Below are 20,484 nucleotides of genomic sequence, written 5' to 3'. Positions count from 1 at the left end.
ATATAAGCTTTAATAACACCATGACCTTGATCTAATTGTTTACCATAATCCAATTATCAGTGTTATAAATGTATTAAAACATGATCAATGGCTGTACAGCTCAGCAGCTGAATAGCTGTTGTTTTGTTAAAACGTGTTCAGTGTCGCTCTGCGCCTGTGATAAAATAGCCTATAATTTATTTAATTTGACTGATACTGGCAAAATATGTGATTTAATTAAAAAAAAACATCATTTTAAGTTCCAAGTTCCATTATCAATTTCTACATTAATTTTCTCGATGTTTTATTTTCTTGCTGTAGTATCGTTTCAATGTTGGTATTGAAATATCTTAGGCAGGTACTGTATCATATCGAAGTCATGATTTTGGAATCGTGACGACATTAATCCAGAATACATTTTTCTTTCTCTTGGAAATAAGCAGCACCTGTAGTACTGCTCATTATTTCTTTATTAACTTTATGACATAGAATTAAAAATATAATTTTCTAGTTGTCAGTAAAGTTGGCTCGTAAAGGATACTTGCATTATTTATGATATGATTAAAGTTTTGGCACAATATCCATACACTAACAGAAGAGAAGCATTCTCATGGACTGCGAGTGTTTTTGTTTTTTTTTGCTCCTGTTCTGTTCCTTATCTGTCATGCATGCTGCGATCTCCTCAGTGGCGTATTTTGTTTCTCTAGCTCTCTCTAGTGGACTCCAGGGACAGAGCACGTCATCAGTCAGCTCGGAAATCAAGTCCGAGGATGAGGGAGACGAAAACCTGCAGGACACTAAATCTCTGGACGGGAAGAAAGAGGAGGGTGACAGTAAGGACCTCAAATCGCTTGATAGATCAAGATCCAGGTAAGTGAAATTAGCTTGATTTTATTTATTTACCTGAACATTGTTAAAACAAAAAATTCAGTTAATCCACATCAGATGAGAACAAACACACATTGCAGTTTATGAAGCATTAATTATAATTTAGTGAAAATATATTAGTTATATTCAACTCAAGGCAAACAATTTATTGCAGGTGATACACATTAATAACACGTTAATACATTATTAAACAAATAAGGCAGCAGTTTACTATTGTTCAAATTATTGTTAAAGTGCCATAACATAAAAGAGGATAACAGGACTTGTCCTGGTAGCTGATCTATAACAGGCCTTTGTGTATATCGTTGCTTTCTGATGAAAATGGCATCTGTCCACTTTTGACATTTGTGACTTTTTACTGTCGATGGGAATGGCCCATTCCCCTCTTTCCACTGATGGCATGTGACATCTAATTTGTCAATAAAAAGATGTTTCATTAAATCATCTCAATTGTTTGTCAGAAATGTCCATCAAAACCAACCTTGTTTGGAAGAACATCATTGAGTGTTTTGGCTACCTGTTTGCTTCACATTTGGGTTTCATGTGTTTGGGTCAAAATTTCTACATCGGTGTGGCAATAACAAGATGATTGTTACTGGAATGGGACTTTGCAGAAGAAAAAGGAGGCACACAAACAACTCATTTCCAAATGCATGAAATTCTATAAAAAATCTTAAGCCTTGTCTGCTCTTCATTGTAGCAACTATTATTCTGCCCCCTTTTCCTGTAATGAGGTGTAATGCAGTCCTGTGATTTATTGGTGCTGCTTAGGCAGAAAAGGGGAACACTTGGTTTGATCCCACTGAAATAATGGATATTGGGAGATGCGTGATTTTTATTGGATAGCGATGATATACCTGTGATAAATAGATGCCAAAATTTAACAACATACAATTGTAGAACTAATTTTTGAAGTGAATGAAAAGAAAAAGGCTAAGCAAGTTATTGTGTGCAATGTAATTTACATATTTATTTACAATTTATATAAATATTTTGGCAATGTTATTAAACTGACTGTACAAACTGAGTGTCTATCAAGCTTATGAACAATGGACCTAATTGATTGGTCGCATGCATTTGCCCATTCCTATAATCCAATCCTGTAGTAATAACGACGATGAGGACCTTTCTCCAGAGCAGAAGATAGAGAGGGAGAGGGAGCGCAGGATGGCCAACAACGCACGAGAACGCCTGCGTGTGCGTGACATCAACGAGGCCTTCAAAGAGCTTGGGCGCATGGTACAGCTGCACCTGAAGAGCGACAAGCCACAGACCAAGCTGCTGATCCTGCACCAGGCCGTGGCCGTCATCCTCAGCCTGGAGCAGCAAGTCCGTGGTCAGTGCTTGTCCCCTTATCTCTAACAGCTCTGCCCAGCTTTCATCTCTGATGTGGGCCGGTGTGTGGCTCAGCAGAGACTCATGATCGGAGGGTCGCCGTTTCAAATCCCGTGCTCAGCAGAGAGATGTAACCATTTGGTCCTTGAGCAAGGCCCTTACTGCCAATTGTTCCAGAGACTGGCTGACTCTGCTTTCTCAACTGTATGTTGATTTGGATAAAAGCATCTACTAAATAACTAAATGTAAATATTCTATGAGGAGAGGACTCCGCAGTGGTAACTATAATATATATATATATATGTAAAGATTTATATTCACTTTCTGCACATCTTTGTTTTAATTGCAAGAAATTCCAAGAACAATTGCAGGTGTGGTCAGTTGTACAGTAGCAGTACTTTCATTCTCCACTGGGTGGTGAGGCTTAAATTCCAATGTAGATTTTTTTGTTTGTTTGTTTGTTTATATTTTACAGAGAAAGGAAATACATTGTGTATATAAAAGATTACATATATGTCTGTACTTTTACTTTTTGTAGCAGTGTGTTATCTCTTATAAGTCGATTCCGTTTCAAACTTTTTCTCCAGTTGCAATATACTGAGTATGTCTGTAACGCACCTTTTCCAGAGAGGAACTTGAATCCTAAAGCAGCCTGCTTGAAGAGGAGGGAGGAGGAGAAGGTGTCTTCAGATGGACCCCCACTCTCCCTAGCGGGGGCACACCACAGCATGGGAGAAGGCACCAATCCCATGGGACAAATGTAAAAAGAAACACGCAAGTGGTCAGAATATTTTCACTTATAAACTGATACACTGTTTTAAATGTATGAATTGCCATGACCAGTGAAGAGGATTTAAATATACTTACTTCCCTTTATTGCACTGTACAGTGATTTCAATTGAATTCGATTTTTGAATACCATTTTATAGTATTTTGCTTCCCATGGAAAAGCTGGAAATGTACAGTGGTACCTCAGAACTCGAATTTAATCCGTTCAGAACTCCGGATCGAATCCTAAAAAGTTCGAGTTCTGATCGAATTTTCCCCATTAGAAATAATGGAAAACCAATTAATTGGTTCCCGGCCCCAAAAAATTTTTTTTAGCATTTAAACACAAAATGAACGGGATAAAACAAGAAGAGCATATACTGTACTAAACACATCTAAGCACATATATCAAAACAGTCATTTGTAAAGTAAGAAAATAAATGTATCAAAGCAATGTGTCCTGCCCCGATCGTCCGCTCCTTCCGTGTGCCACTCCCCCTCGTTAACCCCGTGTGGAATCCCCATGTGATCAGCTGTTTCTGGTTGTTGTCATTAGTCCTCTGTATTTCGTCTGCATTTAAGTTTGTTTCCCCAGTCCGGTCATTGTATTGTCCGTCTGCGTTTTGCCTGCCTTACCTGTAATTAAACCTCGTATTCCCCGATACCCTGACGTCTGCGCCTTTGTCTCCGTTCCGTCCCGCTCGACACGACAATATTATTATGATTAAATGGTTTAATGGTTTATTATTAATATTAAAATAATGAATAAGAAATCTTTATTTTTAAATGTATTTTATTATATAATAATAATTACTGTTATTGTCTATCATTGTCTAAATGTATTTTTACTGTCTAAATATATGTATTCAGCTAGTGCACGGTGCTATCACAGTGAATGCGAGGCTGAGACTGAAGCATTACCCTTTGTTTCCGCTGAGGGACATGCCGCGTGACTCATTTCCCCACGCGTACAAGTTATCTTAGGTCGGCGTTCACGGTTTGACTTCTGAGATTCAGATCGAGTTCTAGGTAATTTTTTTTTCGAACTGGTTGGTTCCACTTTTAAGAAATTCGAGTTCTAATGAGTTCGAGAACTGAGGTACCACTGTATTTAGTAAATTTTCCCGCAAATCTGAAACGTGAAGAACATGGTGATGGCAGTTAATATGTAATAACTCCATAAACCCATACAATATACGATACTGTGCAAAAATCTTAGCCAGTCATAGAAAATGATATTTACTGCCCAACTTGTTTAGTCAATCAATACCTTATTGAGGTATTTAACAAATTAAGTAAATTAATTAATTGAACTGGTGGAAAATGTATCAAGTACTTGGAATTTCTAAGGTTCCTCTAGAGAGAGGTTTGAGAAGAAGTGTTCATCAACCTATCCAACAAGATATCAGTTAACAGAAGATATTCGTTTTTATCTTAATGTTAATTTGCGTATGTGCTAATGTTAGATTGTGTTAAATTCTGAGCATATATGGATTTACTACCCAGATAAATAGCCTCAAAACTTTTGCACTGTATGTATGAAAAAAACAGAGTCCTAGGTACAACAGGTAATGTTTTATTTTTAAATTTAAAGTTAAGCCAAGGAATTGGAATACACTTGAATCAAAGATTAAATGAAAACACGTAAAACAAAAATGCTCATTTGTTTATGAAATCAAATATGCTTTTAATTATGACAATTCCTTTTATAAACTATATCAGATTTTTTTCCAGCACTTTTTCCAAACTGAACCATCCAGAGAAGTTATTACAAGATTCTAAATTGACAGTTTATCTCATAGCTCTTGTAGGGGTGCATCGATACTGATACTAGTATGGGCTCCGATACAGTACTCATACTCATCCTTGTGACAGTGTGTTGATGCCTATAACTGATACCATGTGATGACTTATCAGGGTCAGTCTCAGTATAGGGTTCCTTCGTGACACTCATATCTTCCAAAAAAGGTGCTTTAATTCATAAATTAATTGGATATTTCATTTTAACAGGGTGGACATGTTCAGCTTAACCACCGGCAACTATATACACAATATGTGGAAAAATGTGTATAAGATTAAGATTCACTTTATAGATCCCAGGGAGAAATTCTGGTGCATACAGCAGCGAGCACAAATGCTTGGTGTCTTTGCAGGAGTTATGTTCATTTCATTGAGGGGAAGACGACACCAATGATCCGTGACATGTTTTAAGATCATAAATCCTAATGAAATCCAGAATTTTCCACAGTCCCCCCTCAAAAAAAAAAATTCCAAGAACACAAAATTACATAAATATTTTAACATTTTTCAACCTTATTGCAAGTATCCCACAATAAATTGATATGTATTATAAGATATTTGCTCAGTGTTTCGTTAGTCATTTTTTTCTGAACTCTGTAACTCTCACCCTGGATATTATTTAGTTTATTTAAAAAATAAATGGTAATATAACAGAACTATTTAACTACTTCAGAGGCAAAATCAACAATTTAAACAATGAAGTGGTATAATTTGAATCTGTCTTCAAACTAATTTTACAAATCAGAGAAAACTGATATGTTACAGAAATGAGTTTGTGAGAATCACTGTCACTGACTCCTCCTCTTGTTATAAAGTTTAAAATTTAGGAATTCAATGTGTAGATGGTTGCAAGTTTTAATGTTAGGTGCAATCGTGATTAATCACCAAAAAGTTTTTTTAATCAATTCACAGCCCTAAAATAAATAAATAATATGCAAATTGAGTGCTTATCATCTCATTGACCTCAATATTTTTCTCCTCAGGTCCAACTTGCCGAAGTTTGTCAAAATGATGAGTGACCACCTCCTTTGATATTAGCCTGTTCCCACCAATCAATCAACCAATCAAACCAACATATTTTCCCCTGCCCTGTCATGTGTAGAAAGAATCAGCAATGGACAATGGCTGAGGAAATTCAGATTATTTTTTTCTTTTGCTAATTCCCTGTCTTAAATGTAAAGACGAAAGTGCAACTTGATGGATGACTCTCCAAACATATCATTAGGAGCTGATGTGAGCAGCCTGCCTGCCTGCGATTTTCTCCACACTGTGGAACACTTGCAGTTGTGCCTGAACTCCTCCTGAACGTATAAATGAGCAAGATGTTGCGTAACTATCAATACCAATCTGTAGGCCTTGAAGCGAGAGATGAACATAATCAAAAATGGTAATTTAGAATTTCAAGAAATTGTAAAACCTGCAATAATGTAAAAGTGTACTTCTGAGCAGTAAAAGGAGGATAAAGTTTATTTGAGGTTCTGGGTGACTGGTGTGGCTCCATACTGAAGAAGAAAGTCAAGTTAAATTCTAAACCAGCAAACATCCTGATTATCACTTTAGTGTAATCATAGCCATTCCGTTACATTGGGTAGAGCAGATGGACCTTTTCACCATACAGGGAGTTAACAGTAGCTATTGTCACTCCTCGACTACAGGCTGTGTACAGGCTGTAAAGAGAAATAAAATGTGCTGCAGGGATATCAGATTGAGGGCTTTAGTTTAGTTTAGTATTGTGATACGGAGAACCTCAGTGAGACCTTAACCACCAAGACGCAAGCTATTTCTCCAGTGACTGTGCTGCATGCAGAGTGATACCAGCTGAAAGCTAGTAGTCCATCGATTCACTTTTTAGTTTCTCCCCAAGTTCTGCCACCTTATTCCCACCTTTTTGATCCTGCTCCTCCCAGTCCCAATCGCCCCCAAACCCAGAGATGCAACTTTAACATGCTACAATTCTACCAATGTGCCTTTTAGAGTTCATATCATTAAAAGTGCAAGGAGGACATTAACAGAACTTTTTAGGATGCAAGCTTAGGGAATTGTTAGTCATTAGGTCTATGCAGTCAGGTTTTTTGTGACCTGGAATTTAAAAAAAGTAAAAAGGAAAAAAGTATTTTTTGGATAAATTGTATTTAATGTACTGTATACTTATATGTAATTAGAAGGCGTGACATTGAACAATTCTGGATTGAGTAAATTATACCACGGTGTCCCGTTGCTCTCTTCCTCTCCGGTTGCAGTCTCTGTCGACAGTGAGTGACGCGTCTGTTATAGAATGTTGTATTATAGCTTGTTAGCCTTTTATGAGTATTGGCTTATCGGTCAGCCTCTATAGTCAAGTACATGTGAGTGGTTGTATGTGTAACAGATTTTCCGTTTTTGTTTTTCATATTATTCTTTGTTCTGGTTTTGCTGTCAAAATGTTAACGAAGAAACCACACAATGCTGCAAGATATACAACAGGAGTATTGTTGTGGTTCAATCTACAAAATCAACATGAGGCACTGAAAGTGGAAAAGAATTTTTAAGAAAATTGATATATATAAATGTATAAAAATATACAGTATATAACTATGGTGGATTTTCAAAAGTTGTTGTAGGGATTAATTATTTTGTCAAGTCTTGACAGAAGTAGGCAAGAGACATTGAACTAAGAAGCTCTGCTATGCCAGTATGACACTGACTGTACGGCATCGTCCTAGGGCACAGGACAGGACCAGGGGACCCAACATCCATCTGTTCCACTCACTGCTAACCAGCTGTCAAGGATACAGACATTTGTAAATTGTATGCAAACTTAGCATTATTTTGAAATTGTGTATGTAAAAGGTATATTTTTACATGTAGACTGTTGTTATTTTGTGTTTAGAAATATGTTGTATCAGTTTTTGTTAAAAGATGAGAAATTAATTTTATGTGTTGAAACGTGTCTTATTGAAAATGTGGTGAAGTGAAACGCTTCAGAACCATTTCTTTTTAGATGTTCTGTTGATATTTCTGGGAACTTTTTTCCAGTGTGGGATGGGGTGGGAATTTCAAAATAATGCATAAATGTTTTCATTCTTGTTCCATTTTCATTACATAGTCATTTTGAATTGTATTTTCTGATGAATATGTAAATATAAACGACACACAGGGTTCATGCAGTTTTGGTTGTGTGATGATACACAAATGTAAGAGAGATGGGGTTGGATCAATTGTAACATAGGAACCCTGATAAAATTCTGTAGGCCATTTTACCAGGTGCCAAAAACAGTGTTATTAATATTTAGAGTTAAAGCTCTGAAGTCAGTGTTTGATAGTGCTAACTTCAATGAATGGCTGAAGTGGCAGAGGAGTATTACATTTAAATGTCATATTGATCCATGATTATGACATGTATGACATCTTTTTTTCCTGTATGACATGGGTTTTTAAAAATTCAAAGACTGAAATCCCAAAACATGTACTGTAGTTATTGAAATATTTCTCTCTTTATGGGCAATGGCTAAGGGTGTCTCATAGAATCTGGCTGGCAATTGACTGTCGTCATGCTTGCCTATCTAAACGAAAGTTGGCAGGGAATTTGCAGTAATGTTGAACAGATATGAGAATACAGCCTGCATCACAACACTTTTGACCTTGGTAATACCAAAAATGTTTATAAAACATGTTGTTTTTTGTTGTTATTATTTATACATTGTTTTATTTTGCATTTAGTATTTTGCAAGTAAAACAAAAGTGTCATAAATTAGGGGAAAATATTTTTATTTTTTAAATGTTTAAACTGAATAGTCAAGTAAGGTCACTGGAATACATTTCAATTTTGACATGAGACTGTGTTTCAATTTTCATGACCAATTTTTTATTTCATTATTACTGTCGTTACAATGAGTTCCCTGAGCTAGATGTATCTACCATGCATTTGTAAACAAATAAGCCATGTGTTTTATGTAAATGTACATACAGTCTATTAGAGTATAAACATCTTTATTATAACTAAGTGAACTGAGGTTTAATTTAATTTCTTTTTGAGTAAAGCAAGGGTTGTCCTGAAGTGTTTTTGTTACCTCACACATGGATCCAGGGACACAAGACAGGAACAGAAAACTACATGCTATTTGGTGATTTGTAGAAATTATATTTTCAATAATGGTTAAAATGAAAACCTGAAAACATTTCTGTAGTAAACCTAAGTTTAAAAATATCTGTCATATAGTTCTATCCACCGATGAATCATAATTTTAACCCATGAATAGGTGAAATATTAATTAGGAACAACTCTATCAATTTGTGTTTGTGAGTTATTGTGGAAAATGACCACTGGCAGCAATGTGATATATCCATAGTAGGTTAATATCATCCATCAGTCTATCTGTTTGTCCATCCATGCACCAATTTTTCTAAATTCTTTAAAGTTGAGGGTCCGAGTATAATGGTAAATATCTTCATAATGATTGATCCACCTCCATTTCTCATGGATGAAACGATAAACATGCTTTGAATTTAATTTTATTTCACTGCAATGACCATGAAGATACTATCTGTTTAGTGGAGTTAACAATGCAATTTAATGGCATTTATCCAGTCTTCCTTGTTATTTTAGTTTCTTTCCTGAGCTGATTTTATTTGTTCCACTTTTGCATTACATGAATGTAGCTGGACAAATTTGGACCTACATTTTTCAGTTAAACAGATTTGAAATGACAACAAAGGATATAAAAAAGAAAAAGATCAAACTAATTTCCATCCAAAAGCAACCTTATATAAGCACAAATCGTATACAGAAATGGTTAAATGGGAAATATATGACAACATCCACATGATGTACAAATTACATTTAAGCATAAAAGAAACTAAGGGAATGTGTCATGGTTTATAGGCCTATGAATTTCATTTGGGCAGCCATTTTCCTTTCTCACCCATTATTTGTGCAGTGCTGGTTTGAACATATTCATTTCAGAGTATTATAGACATACGTAATAGTGAAAATACATGAACTGTGGCCTTTTTCATTCTTCTTGTTACTTGTGATGCAAATAAGTGAAAAAAATAAGCTGAGAATCACCATGTATCAGTGCCTGGGCTTTTTTTGTTATAAAGCTTCTTTTGTCTAGTGCTCTTTTGCTATGACATAGACTAGTGCACCCTATTATACAAAACAAAAGACTAAATTTAAAATGAAATATATTTGGCTTATATTTTGCAGGGCAATCCTTTTATACCAGGAAAATAAAGAAAATAATTAATAAAAAAAAAAATTAAAAAAAAGGAAGTCAGATTCTGAATATTCCACTTTGTAGATTTTTGGTATCATTCGAAGTAAAAGTTTGTTACTTTATTTTACTATTTAAAGTTATTTTATGTTATCAAAATGAGACTGTATGGTGTTTTCTGTGATGGGCCACAGTTTGCCATTGGGATCATCCAGCAGTGACAAAATTAAGATAATAACAGTTACACTTTATTTGCAATGTGTGACTGGGTGCCTGAAACATTTTTTTCCAAGTAATTTGATGTTTTCTTCTCGTTTAATTTTGTCCCTTTATTAATTTGTATATTATTATTATTATTATTATTATTATTATTACTGCCTTTTCACATTAGTATAAGTGTCTGAACAGGTTGTGTGCTGGAGTTCCTCTTCAGCCAGCTCATTGTAAGCCATTGCCTGTTGTTTTCCATCTGTAGTTATTCAATGCAGTCATGTACATGACCGTTCTGTAGCAATAAATGTGCCATTTTTATAACATATTGCTTCCATTGCTCTTACTGCACTTATCTTTCCATATGTCGTACATTTTCACCTGTATCCTGAGGTCAAGGATGTGATGATCCAAATCCCTGTAAGGCCATTATCTGAATCCTGGAAAAAAACACACAAACCCACCGGATTGTCATCTCAAACCTATGGTATTAAGATGTAGTCAATCAGCAAATCCATGCATTTTTATATTTTTGGTTACCCTACCAGTTCATGCTGCTGGAGTGCCCAAGAAACCCAGTGCCTGTGCCCCAGTGACACAGTTTTGTTTTTTGTTGGTTTCTGGCATTTAGTGGTGCTGGTGAATAGTGATTCCAGCAGAGTGAGTGCACTGCATTGTCTTTTACATACTCATGGATTCCTTTTGGCGCCCTTCTTTGATTGGCCCCTTCTTTCAGGCCATTTTCTATGTGCAGTGGCAGTTTCAGATTGTTTTCAGGGGAGTGACATGGGAGGGGGGTGGGGGACATGGGAGGGGGGTGGGGGGAAAGGGAAGCCACGAGAAGAAGAAAATGAAGGCTGTCACCACTTCTTTCTAATTGTGTCACATGCGTGCAATAAGGAAAACCATGATTTTGCATTTTGCATCACCTAGTGCCTATGAAAATGGGATGCATCCAATTTAGAGATCTGAAAATGATCTTACAAATCATTTCTGTGAATCACCACTACGCTACTTTAGAGCATACACCAGCTACACCACTGAGACACTCCACCATTTCATAAATTTGAGACTATAAAAATTGGTAAGTTCAGGAGTACAGTGGCAATAACTGAGGAAGTGTACATTATGATTCTACCTACAGCAGGGGTGGCCAATCTTATCCGCAAGGGGACGGTGTGTATGCGGGTTTTCGCCGCAACTCCCTAATTATATTACTAATTAGAGGACTGATTGCCTGAAGAGTCCTCACACCTGGGTTTGAACAGCTGACCTACAGGTTATCCCAAAAACCTGCATACACACCGGCCCTTTGCGAATAAGATTGGCCACCCCTGACCTACAGTGACTGATTGGTGTTAATAAGCTACAATTTTTTTATTCAAATTCACTATAAACACTTTATTCAAATAACTCATATGCTCTACATTTAGAAGCATGCAACAAAGTAATAGAAAAATTTTTAGTCAAAATGATATCCATGCTACTTTTTAAAAAATGCTGTGAATTGGCAGATGCGATGCAAATCCTGGAAACACATGAAAAACAAAACACGCTGCTAATCTCCTCACAACACAATGGAATGTTCCAGTGGACAATGAGAGAAGATAGACCATTAGAGCTGGGTGGTATATGAAATATAGGGATGAAACACTTACCAGTCTCATGGTACACTTTCCAGCAGTTAGTATTACCATTTCAAGTTGTAATTACCGTTAACACCGTAGTTAATTATCATGCTTCAAAAAACTTACTGTAATGTGTAGCAGATGGAAACGGCACAGCAGCAGCAAGAAATGAGGACACTTCTTTTTAAGCTGAAACAACACCTCTTTTTATTAAGTCTTTAATAGCACTAACACAGGCATCAAACGACCGCTGACCATAACTGACGGGGAAGCACTGGGTGGTTTGACGGTAAGGCACACACATGGTGGGTAGTTTACACAATAACTCGACACGTGAGGACCAGACAGAGTTCACGCAAAACAAAGGCAAGCGCCCATACAACAATCAGGAACATAATAAGTATAAACAGTAACACAAACGGGCTATTTACAATATTCCCAGCATGCTGTTGAGCTGTTACTGGGATCTGTCATATTTGGAGCCATCTCACCGGGGCTATGTTACGCTAAACACTGTGCAGGATTAACCAAAGGTAGCAACAATCTCTCAGACACAGGTGCACAGGCACTGCATGCAACATGGGTTTGTTTTTGTGTTGAAAACTTGCCGGAAGGCAGTGACAGCACTGGGGAAATTTGCTGGCATCTAAAGGACCAGGACAGAGGTCTAGCCCTGATTTGGCTCTTTTAAAACTGCAGAAGGAAAAGTGATTGAAGCCGCATTGTCAGAACATGCAGAAAGAAAATATCTACAAAAAGGGGGCGAGACCTCTAATCTTACAAATCATTTCTGTGAATCACCACTCGCTACTTTAGAGCAAATGCAAGGCAAATGAACTGTTAGCTCAATGCATGATGTGTGGAATATTCCACTTTGGGGGAAAATGTTATGGTTTGTCTGTCTAACTTGGTAATAGCTTGTCAGTAATGTAAACTGAATCTTTCAGTGTTATCTACTCTTGTAAAACATTGCACTTTGTCAGCCGGTAATTTTTGCCTATGTGCTGTTCAGAATGAATTCCATGTACGTTTGTATTTGCATGTTCTTGAAATGGAATACTGTTCAAACTAGTTTATTTCCTTAATCTTTTGATTTTACTATGACAGAATATTAGGGCCACATTGAAGGGAAAACAATCTGAGATTTTGAGAATAAAGTCATAATTTTAGGCTACGTGTTATTTTAGAGAGGAGATATTAGAACAGCCAGTTTCAGGACGGAAGTTTAGAGACAGGGAGAAACCCTGGCTGAACAGCAAGCCATGGACCAATACATCTATGAGGCTTTGCAACAGGTATTCATCGGACCCTCCATCTCACCACCTGGGTCTGGCTTCTCCTTAGTGAATGGCATCACAATTAAGAACCACAGAGTGTTCCACCAAGTTGGACCTCCGCATTGCATATAAACTGCTGAGGATCAGGGAGGGTGAAGAATGAAAGACTGCATTTAACACCCCCAGGGGGATTATGAATATCTGGTCATACCCTTTGGACTGTACAATAGCCCAGCAGTCTTCTAATGCATTCATCAGTGATGTCCTCCGTGACTTCCTCGACCGTTTTGTCTTTGTTTACCTGGACAACATTCTAATCTTCTCTGCGTTCCCCTCTGCTGCTTCCTCCAGCACCAGCTCTATATTAACCTTGGGAAGTGCGAGTGTAGCAGTGCGTTGTTCTCTCTGTCATCTCGCTTGGATTCCTCATCTCCCCAGCTGGTATTGAGATGGACCCTGGCAAGGCGAGAGCAGTTTCTGACTAGCTGAAATCCATGTCTCAGAAACACTTGCAGAGGTTCCTGGTCTTTGCTAACTTCGGTGGTGTAGCAGCACCCCTCATGACATTTACCCGGAAAAACGCATCACCGTTCCATTGGACCACGGAAGCAGTTTTGCTGAACTCAAATGCAGATTTATCACTGCATTGGTTCTAAATCACCCTGAACCCCAACGGCAGATCTTGGTGGAGCTCAATGCCTCCAACACTGGGGCGGGGGCCATGCTCTCCCAGCGTGCTGAGGATGGGAAAACACACCTCTGTGCATTTATGTGCTAGAAATTTTCACCTGCTGAATGCGACAATAATGTTGGTGACCAGGAACTACTCACCATCAAATGGGCACCGGAAGAATGGCGGCACTGGCTTGAGGTGGCCTCCCACCCATTTATCATTTGGACCAATCATAAAAACCTAACATATTTGCAGTCTGCACAGCGACTAGATGCTAGACAAGCTCGATGGTCCATGTTTTTTTCACCATTTCAACTTCATTGTGACCTACTGCCCCAGGACCAAGAATATCAAACCAGATGCTCTCTCCCGCCGGTACGAGGCTACCGAATCCTTCGAACTTCTGGATCTCATCTTGCCCGCATTGTTGCCTCTGTGGTGAGGCTATTGGATCACATTGCGCAAGTCCATCAGCAGGAGCCCGACCCTGGGGGAGGACCCCACAGTAGGCTGTCGGTTCCCAGTGAGATGCACAGTCGTGAACTTCACTGGGCTCATGACTTTTGGCTAGCAGGGCACCCTGGCATATATCGCCTCAGAGCGCTTCTGCTGCAGATACTGTTGGCCCTCCATGAAGGCGGACGTCCAGGCTTATGTGCTCGCCTGCTCCATCTGTGCTCAGCAGAAGGTTACTACCCACCGACCAGGCGGTGTATTGCAGCCACTTTCTGTGGTCTCCCAACCTTGGACTTATATTGCCATTGACTTTGTTACTGGACTGCCTGTCTCCTCAGGTCACATGGTTGTCGTGTCTGTCATTGATCATTTTAGCAAGGCTGCTCCTTTTACTGTATTTCCCTGTCCCAGTTGCCCTCAACCAAGCAGACTGCGGAAGCCCTTCTCCATCATGTGGTCCGAGTTTGTGGGGTGCCCATGGATGTGATCACTGACCAGGGGGTCCAGTTCACCTCATCCTTTTGGAAATAATTCTGTGGACTCATAGGAGTGGAGGCTATGTTCACCTATCATCATCCACAAATGGCAGGTCGAATGGCTCCACCAGCAGCGGGGGAAATACCTGAGCTGCTTTGCCTCTGCCAGACCCGAGATCTGGATATCCCTCCTCACCTGGGCGGAACTCTCCCATAATACCCTGCAGACATCAGCTACAGGCATGTCTCCAATGGAAATCCGCACTGATCATCACAAACAGACACATTTATTTTTGTATAGCGCGTTATCACAACATTACATTATCTCAAAGCGCTTTACAGCATCCCCACCCAAAGCCCCCAGTCAGTAAGCCATAGGCGACAGTGGCAAGGAAAAACTCCCTAGAAGGAAAAAACCTTGGGAGGGACCAGACTCAAAGGGGGAACCCATCCTCCTGGGGCTGGCAGGAAGAGACAAATCCTCCTCTATTGTTTTCCCAGACAGACCCCTGCTGCCCATCCCAGGCTCTGGTGCGTCGAGTCCATGCGATCTGGAGGAGAGCTTGATGCCAGTTGCGTCATACTTCATGGACCATGGCTGCCAGGCCAAACATCTTCACTGCCCAGTTTGTCTCTTCCATCCAAAGAAAAAGGTATGGCTATCCACACAAAAGTATAACAAAGTCGTCTGTAATATCTCAAACAAATGAAATATCATAAAGAACTGGTTAAAGAAGTCGTCATTCATGCCATTTGATGGTAATGTATTTAAAACAAATATATACCAGGGTTCTCTTCTAAGAAGACGTTTTTCTCGATGGACCCTCTAAAGCACGGGTGTCAAACTCCAGTCCTGGGGGGCCGGAGCTCTGTACATTTTTGGGTTTCCCCTCATTTAACACACCTGATTCAACTCCTTATGCTAATTACCACACAGCTCTTGAGCTGAATCATTTGTTGTGGAACAGGGAAAGAACTAAGCTACAGTATACAGGACTCCGGCCCCCCAGGACTGGAGTTCGACACCCCTGCTCTAGAAGACTGATTGATTGACTCCAGACCCATAAAACATCGGGCCACCGGAGATGATTCATCCCTATTGCAAATGGCACATTTGTGTTGACATATTCTGGTTTTTAATTGACATTTAATTGACACAAAGTAACCCACACAGGCATGACAGTAAATATACCACAAAAGAGGATAAACATGTGATTCTCCCTCTTATCTAAAACAGTTTATTAAATCAAAGTTGCCCTCCGGTATGCTGAGGGGCAGGTGACATTCAGGGGTTAGGAGGTCAGAGTGTATAAGGTGGTCCCTCAAGCAGATCATATAATCACCACAATCTACTGTTACAGCATGTTTTTGGGGTGTGGCCTGGCAATGCCCAGGTGATGTTAATTACACTTGTTGTGTCGCCATTGGTTGTCTCGCAGGGATGTGCCTGTGTAAATGGGAACTGCACATGGTCTGTAGCACACTGAGGAAGGCAACACGTCAAAACACGTCTGTGTTGTGTGCAGACTTACAATAAAACTACCGTATATTGAAGCAAAGCGCAACCTCTTTTTGTTGCCTTCATTTTCATGTACAGCTGTGTTATTGCTCTGCTAATATGTTCTCTGCTTTTACTAATGGAATCAGTGAAGATTGACCATATATAAGCGTAAAACCTCAAACACTATATTAGCCAGTGTTTCCGTTTCATTGTGCAACCCCTCTGTGTGTGTGTGTGTGTGTGTGTGTGTGTGTGTGTATAAAATGAACTCATTAATCACGCATTTTGCAGTGAATTAATGGCAATTAATCACAATTAAAAACTTGTTTTTTCTTCTTAAGAATAAAGCTTGTTACAATGCATATTTAAATGTTAAATCAATCAACCTGCAAATGAATCTAGAATATTCACAAAAGATGTATATTTCAGATATAACAATGTAGTAAATGACAACAGTTCAAAAAAGTGTCTCTTGCAATCATTTATGTGGTTTATATGGTTGACCTATAATGCACTGCTCAATGACATAGTTAATCGCATTGTTTTAATTCATATTTTAAATCACAACGATTAACACATGATTTTTTACAACCCTAATATTTACACAGTATATATAATATATATAGATACACAATGTATATGTGTATATAGATCTGTATATTTTTTTATTATAAATTTGTAAATATTATTAAATTTTATTAATTCTGTAATACTGCTCCAGAATTCTCTATATTCTACCCACTGTGCCTGTTCATGTTCCTATTTGCTTAATATCAATATCACTTTACTATCTCATGTTGAACGTATTATGATTTAGATATGCTGCCATATCTCTCTTTCTAGATAGTATTTCATGCTTAGTATATTATTGCAGTGTACCATTGCACTGTCCTGTTAATTGTCTGTAGTCAGTGGAAAGGCATTCAAGTAAGAATTTCACTGGACTTTGTACCCTGTACTTTGTACATGCAACAATAAAACTATGAATCTTGAAAACCATCCGGCAAGCTGGAAAAAAAGGGTTCGGATTGTATGCATCATCATATATACACAACTAAAAAGGTAAGAAAATGAAGCAAGCTATCTTAACTAAGGCTGACAGTATTCTGGCTGCCTAACAATTGGAGAAACCACCAGTCAATGACGGGTGAAACAAAAATATTTCCTGTGACTGGCATGCAGTATCAAACCGGCTGTCAGGGGAGGTCAACTTGAGAGCCTTCAGATTAATAAAGAGCTGCCGGTGAGCTGCCTGTGATTTCCTGCCTACCAGCCCCTCTCGTTCTCCCCTGTCTCTCAGAACAGGGATTGATTGATTGATTGATTGATTAATTGATTGAACCACTCAGAACTGACTTGAGAATGACCTTGAAAATCAAACTCAATTCATAAATCAATTCATAAAGAATTTCCCCATTGTGGGATTAATAAAGTCTTATCTTAAAAACATTGCAAATCACAATTAGACTTTGAATATAAGGAAGTAGAATTAAAATGGAATTAATTTCACATCAATTCAGATACATAGTGTAAGTGCAGCTATGACCATGCATCTTGATATTTGAATATGAATTACCCAGCATACACTGAATCCCACCCAGACCCCCCACCACGCGATGACAAATATCTACGGCACCTGCCTGAAAAGTCTGTGCTGTCTGTCGCTCTTATTCATAATGAATGCCACATTTGAAGTGTCACCTATAGAATAGGTAATTTCACAGTGATTTTGTGTACCATGGTGAAAGTGCACTTCATACAGTCATACTAGTAACCCTATCACAGTCCTGTCCATATGACAACCCACGGACACTCACGGGAATAGCTACTGCAGACTCCTCACAAATGGTAGCACATATAAACATGCAAAAACAATAAATATATGAACATGGAAAAAGACTTAGAGGGCTTACAATTTTTATGTTACAATCATAAAAATATAAAGTTTACTCATTAGTACATATATAAGGTCAATATATACATCTACCATCTTGGAAGTATATCTGTTATATAATTATGTATATTTTACTAGATTAAATGACATCCGTGTGTTGTATGACTGCGTTGAATTGAAATTAATTTAATTGAAAGAAGTCACATCTTTTGAACTGGGAAGGTGAATCACCCCTCACAACCAGCAATGGCAGAGAATTGTGCAAGTCAACAGAAGACAGTGTTTGAGACAGCGTCATCCAGGAAGCCAAGTCGCTTTTACAGGTGGCCATGAACCCCTTGGACCATCTCATTAATGCACAATTCATAGAGAGATACAGGCTGGCCTGGGGTGACATAATGAGCCTCCTTGGTCTGGTGCAGGATAAACTAAAGACACACTGGAATTTTTCCGCCCTGTGCACCGTGCAGCTTCTGACAGCTCTCTGCTTCTACGCCACTGGGGGATTCCTGCACACCTACAGATGCATATGGCATCAGCAAGGCTGCTGTGTCCTGCATCTGTGCATTGATCACATTTCTGATGCACTGTGAGAACAACTAAATACAATGTCCAGCAGGGGAGGATGCCTTGCATAACACTGAAATTGGTTTTCATGCCATTGCAGGCATACCTAGCATTGCAGGTGCAGTAGATGGAATGCTCAACCCTCTTCATATTTGCAGCCCTTGAATCCTACCTGCATCTGTTGAAAAGGGTTCTTGGCACTAGGCCTACATGTCCATGTTATATGCAACCATCAAGGATATTTTACAGACATTGTCACCGAATGACCTGGGAGTCCACATGATGCTTATATTTTTCAGTAAATAGGTTCATTTATTTTGCTCTTAATTTTGGTTGCTTTGGTGTCTTTTTATTGATTTTCTAATTAGTTTATTTTTTTACATCTGCATATGTCTGGTGTGATAATCATATGACATATTTCACCATTGAAATCGATTTTCCTGTTATCGATAGTCTGGGATTTTCTCACACGAAGGCTGGAGAGGAGCCAATAAAGTACTACTTAAAGTTTGTTAGTTAATTCTATAATAACGAAGGGTTTTGGGAAATGCACATAGACCTCACTCTTTCTTTACCTACGTGGTTCTTTATCTTGTCTGTTATTCAGTAAGATCAATCGCTTTCGGGAAAGCCACCCCTGATTAGTTAATCGCATGTCAAGCCCAAAACACGCCTCTGAATAATTAAGAGAGTTAGGAGAACCTTTTCCCACCTTGCACTAGTGCAAAGTCTGGTTTCTCCGCCATCAAAATAGCAAAATGGATCAGGACACGCCCATAACTGTTAGTTTTGCTTTGCCCTTCATGCTTTGAATTAGATCGTCAAAATAGAGCCCATGGTTGGGTGAGTTTGGTGTGGAAGAACCTGACTGGAATGCACAGGGCCCACAGACACACTCCATAATGTTCTGGAAAGCCTTCCCAGAAGATTGGCAGCTGTTATAGCTGCAAAGGGGGGACCAACTCCATATTGATGCCTATGGATTTAGAATGGAGTGTCATAAAAGTTCATTGCAGGAGTAATGACATTGTGTTCTAATACTTTTGTCCATATAGTGTATCTAATGTGGTTTTGATTAACACCGAACATTTAGCACACTTCATAGAAAATATTGTGTATCACTACCCTGCCTAAAAATACCAAAATATGGTTTTTGGTCCATATCGGTAAGTCCTACGGACCATACAAAGAGATGAGGGACATGCAGTTTCCCAAGTGACAAAGTAACATCTATCCCTTTTTTTGTTATCTGACTATGTTTACATGTGATAGCCCGAGTAAGGTGCTTACGTGTGTTTTTAATAATCCGATTACTGCATTTGCATGACTTGCTCTGTAATCGGGTCATTAAAAACACATGTGAAAAACTTAATCAGGTTATACTGTAGCATGTAATTTGTAGCACGTTGACTCTAATCGGCTACCGTATCTCTCAGTTGCTTTAAACAACTCAAGTAGTTTCAAGTAACTCTTATGGCCCAAAGTAATCTTAAGTTAGTTAGTCTGTATTCTAAATAATAAATAAGCCAATAATAAAAGTGATATATTTAGAAAATGCATATACTTTTTGATTTTAACTAGCTTAAATGGCACTTGATGCCACTTTCTATGTAACTACAGTCTCCAAGGTCTGCTTATGCTGCATATATAAATAGTGAGATTCCTAATGTGTTGGATGGTAGACAGCCAAAGAAATTTGCCTTCAGGCTCTAAGCAGTGACGTAAAGGGCGGGGAGGTGAGCAAGGTGATGCTCATATCTTACTGGGCAGTGACAAAAGAAAAAAGGGCAACTGTCTGTCTGAATTTTACCCAAATGACTCACGCAAACAGAATTAA

General features: G+C 38.5%; 1 protein-coding gene across 11 annotated transcripts in view; it reads left to right on the top strand.

The window, feature by feature from the left end:
• The window catches only part of LOC111843783 (transcription factor 4), a 141,630-nt gene extending 131,129 nt beyond the window's left edge, over window positions 1-10,501 (top strand). For 9 of the 11 annotated variants that reach the window (XM_023811639.2, XM_023811634.2, XM_023811640.2 and 6 more), the window contains 4 exons: window positions 687-849; window positions 1,974-2,203; window positions 2,830-2,962; window positions 5,754-10,501. In XM_023811639.2, coding sequence (XP_023667407.1) covers window positions 687-849; window positions 1,974-2,203; window positions 2,830-2,962; window positions 5,754-5,802 — 575 coding nt within the window. In that variant the 3' untranslated portion in view covers window positions 5,803-10,501. Of the gene's footprint in view, window positions 1-686; window positions 850-1,973; window positions 2,204-2,829; window positions 2,984-5,753 lie in introns of all 11 variants that reach the window. The other 2 variants (XM_023811638.2, XM_023811643.2) reach the window with 1 other exon arrangement.
• Window positions 10,502-20,484: the final 9,983 nt, after the last annotated feature.

This window comes from Paramormyrops kingsleyae, chromosome 7 (assembly GCF_048594095.1).
Source record: "Paramormyrops kingsleyae isolate MSU_618 chromosome 7, PKINGS_0.4, whole genome shotgun sequence".
In the NCBI taxonomy this organism is placed as follows: domain Eukaryota; kingdom Metazoa; phylum Chordata; class Actinopteri; order Osteoglossiformes; family Mormyridae; genus Paramormyrops; species Paramormyrops kingsleyae.
This window is presented reverse-complemented; position numbering and strand designations above follow the sequence as displayed.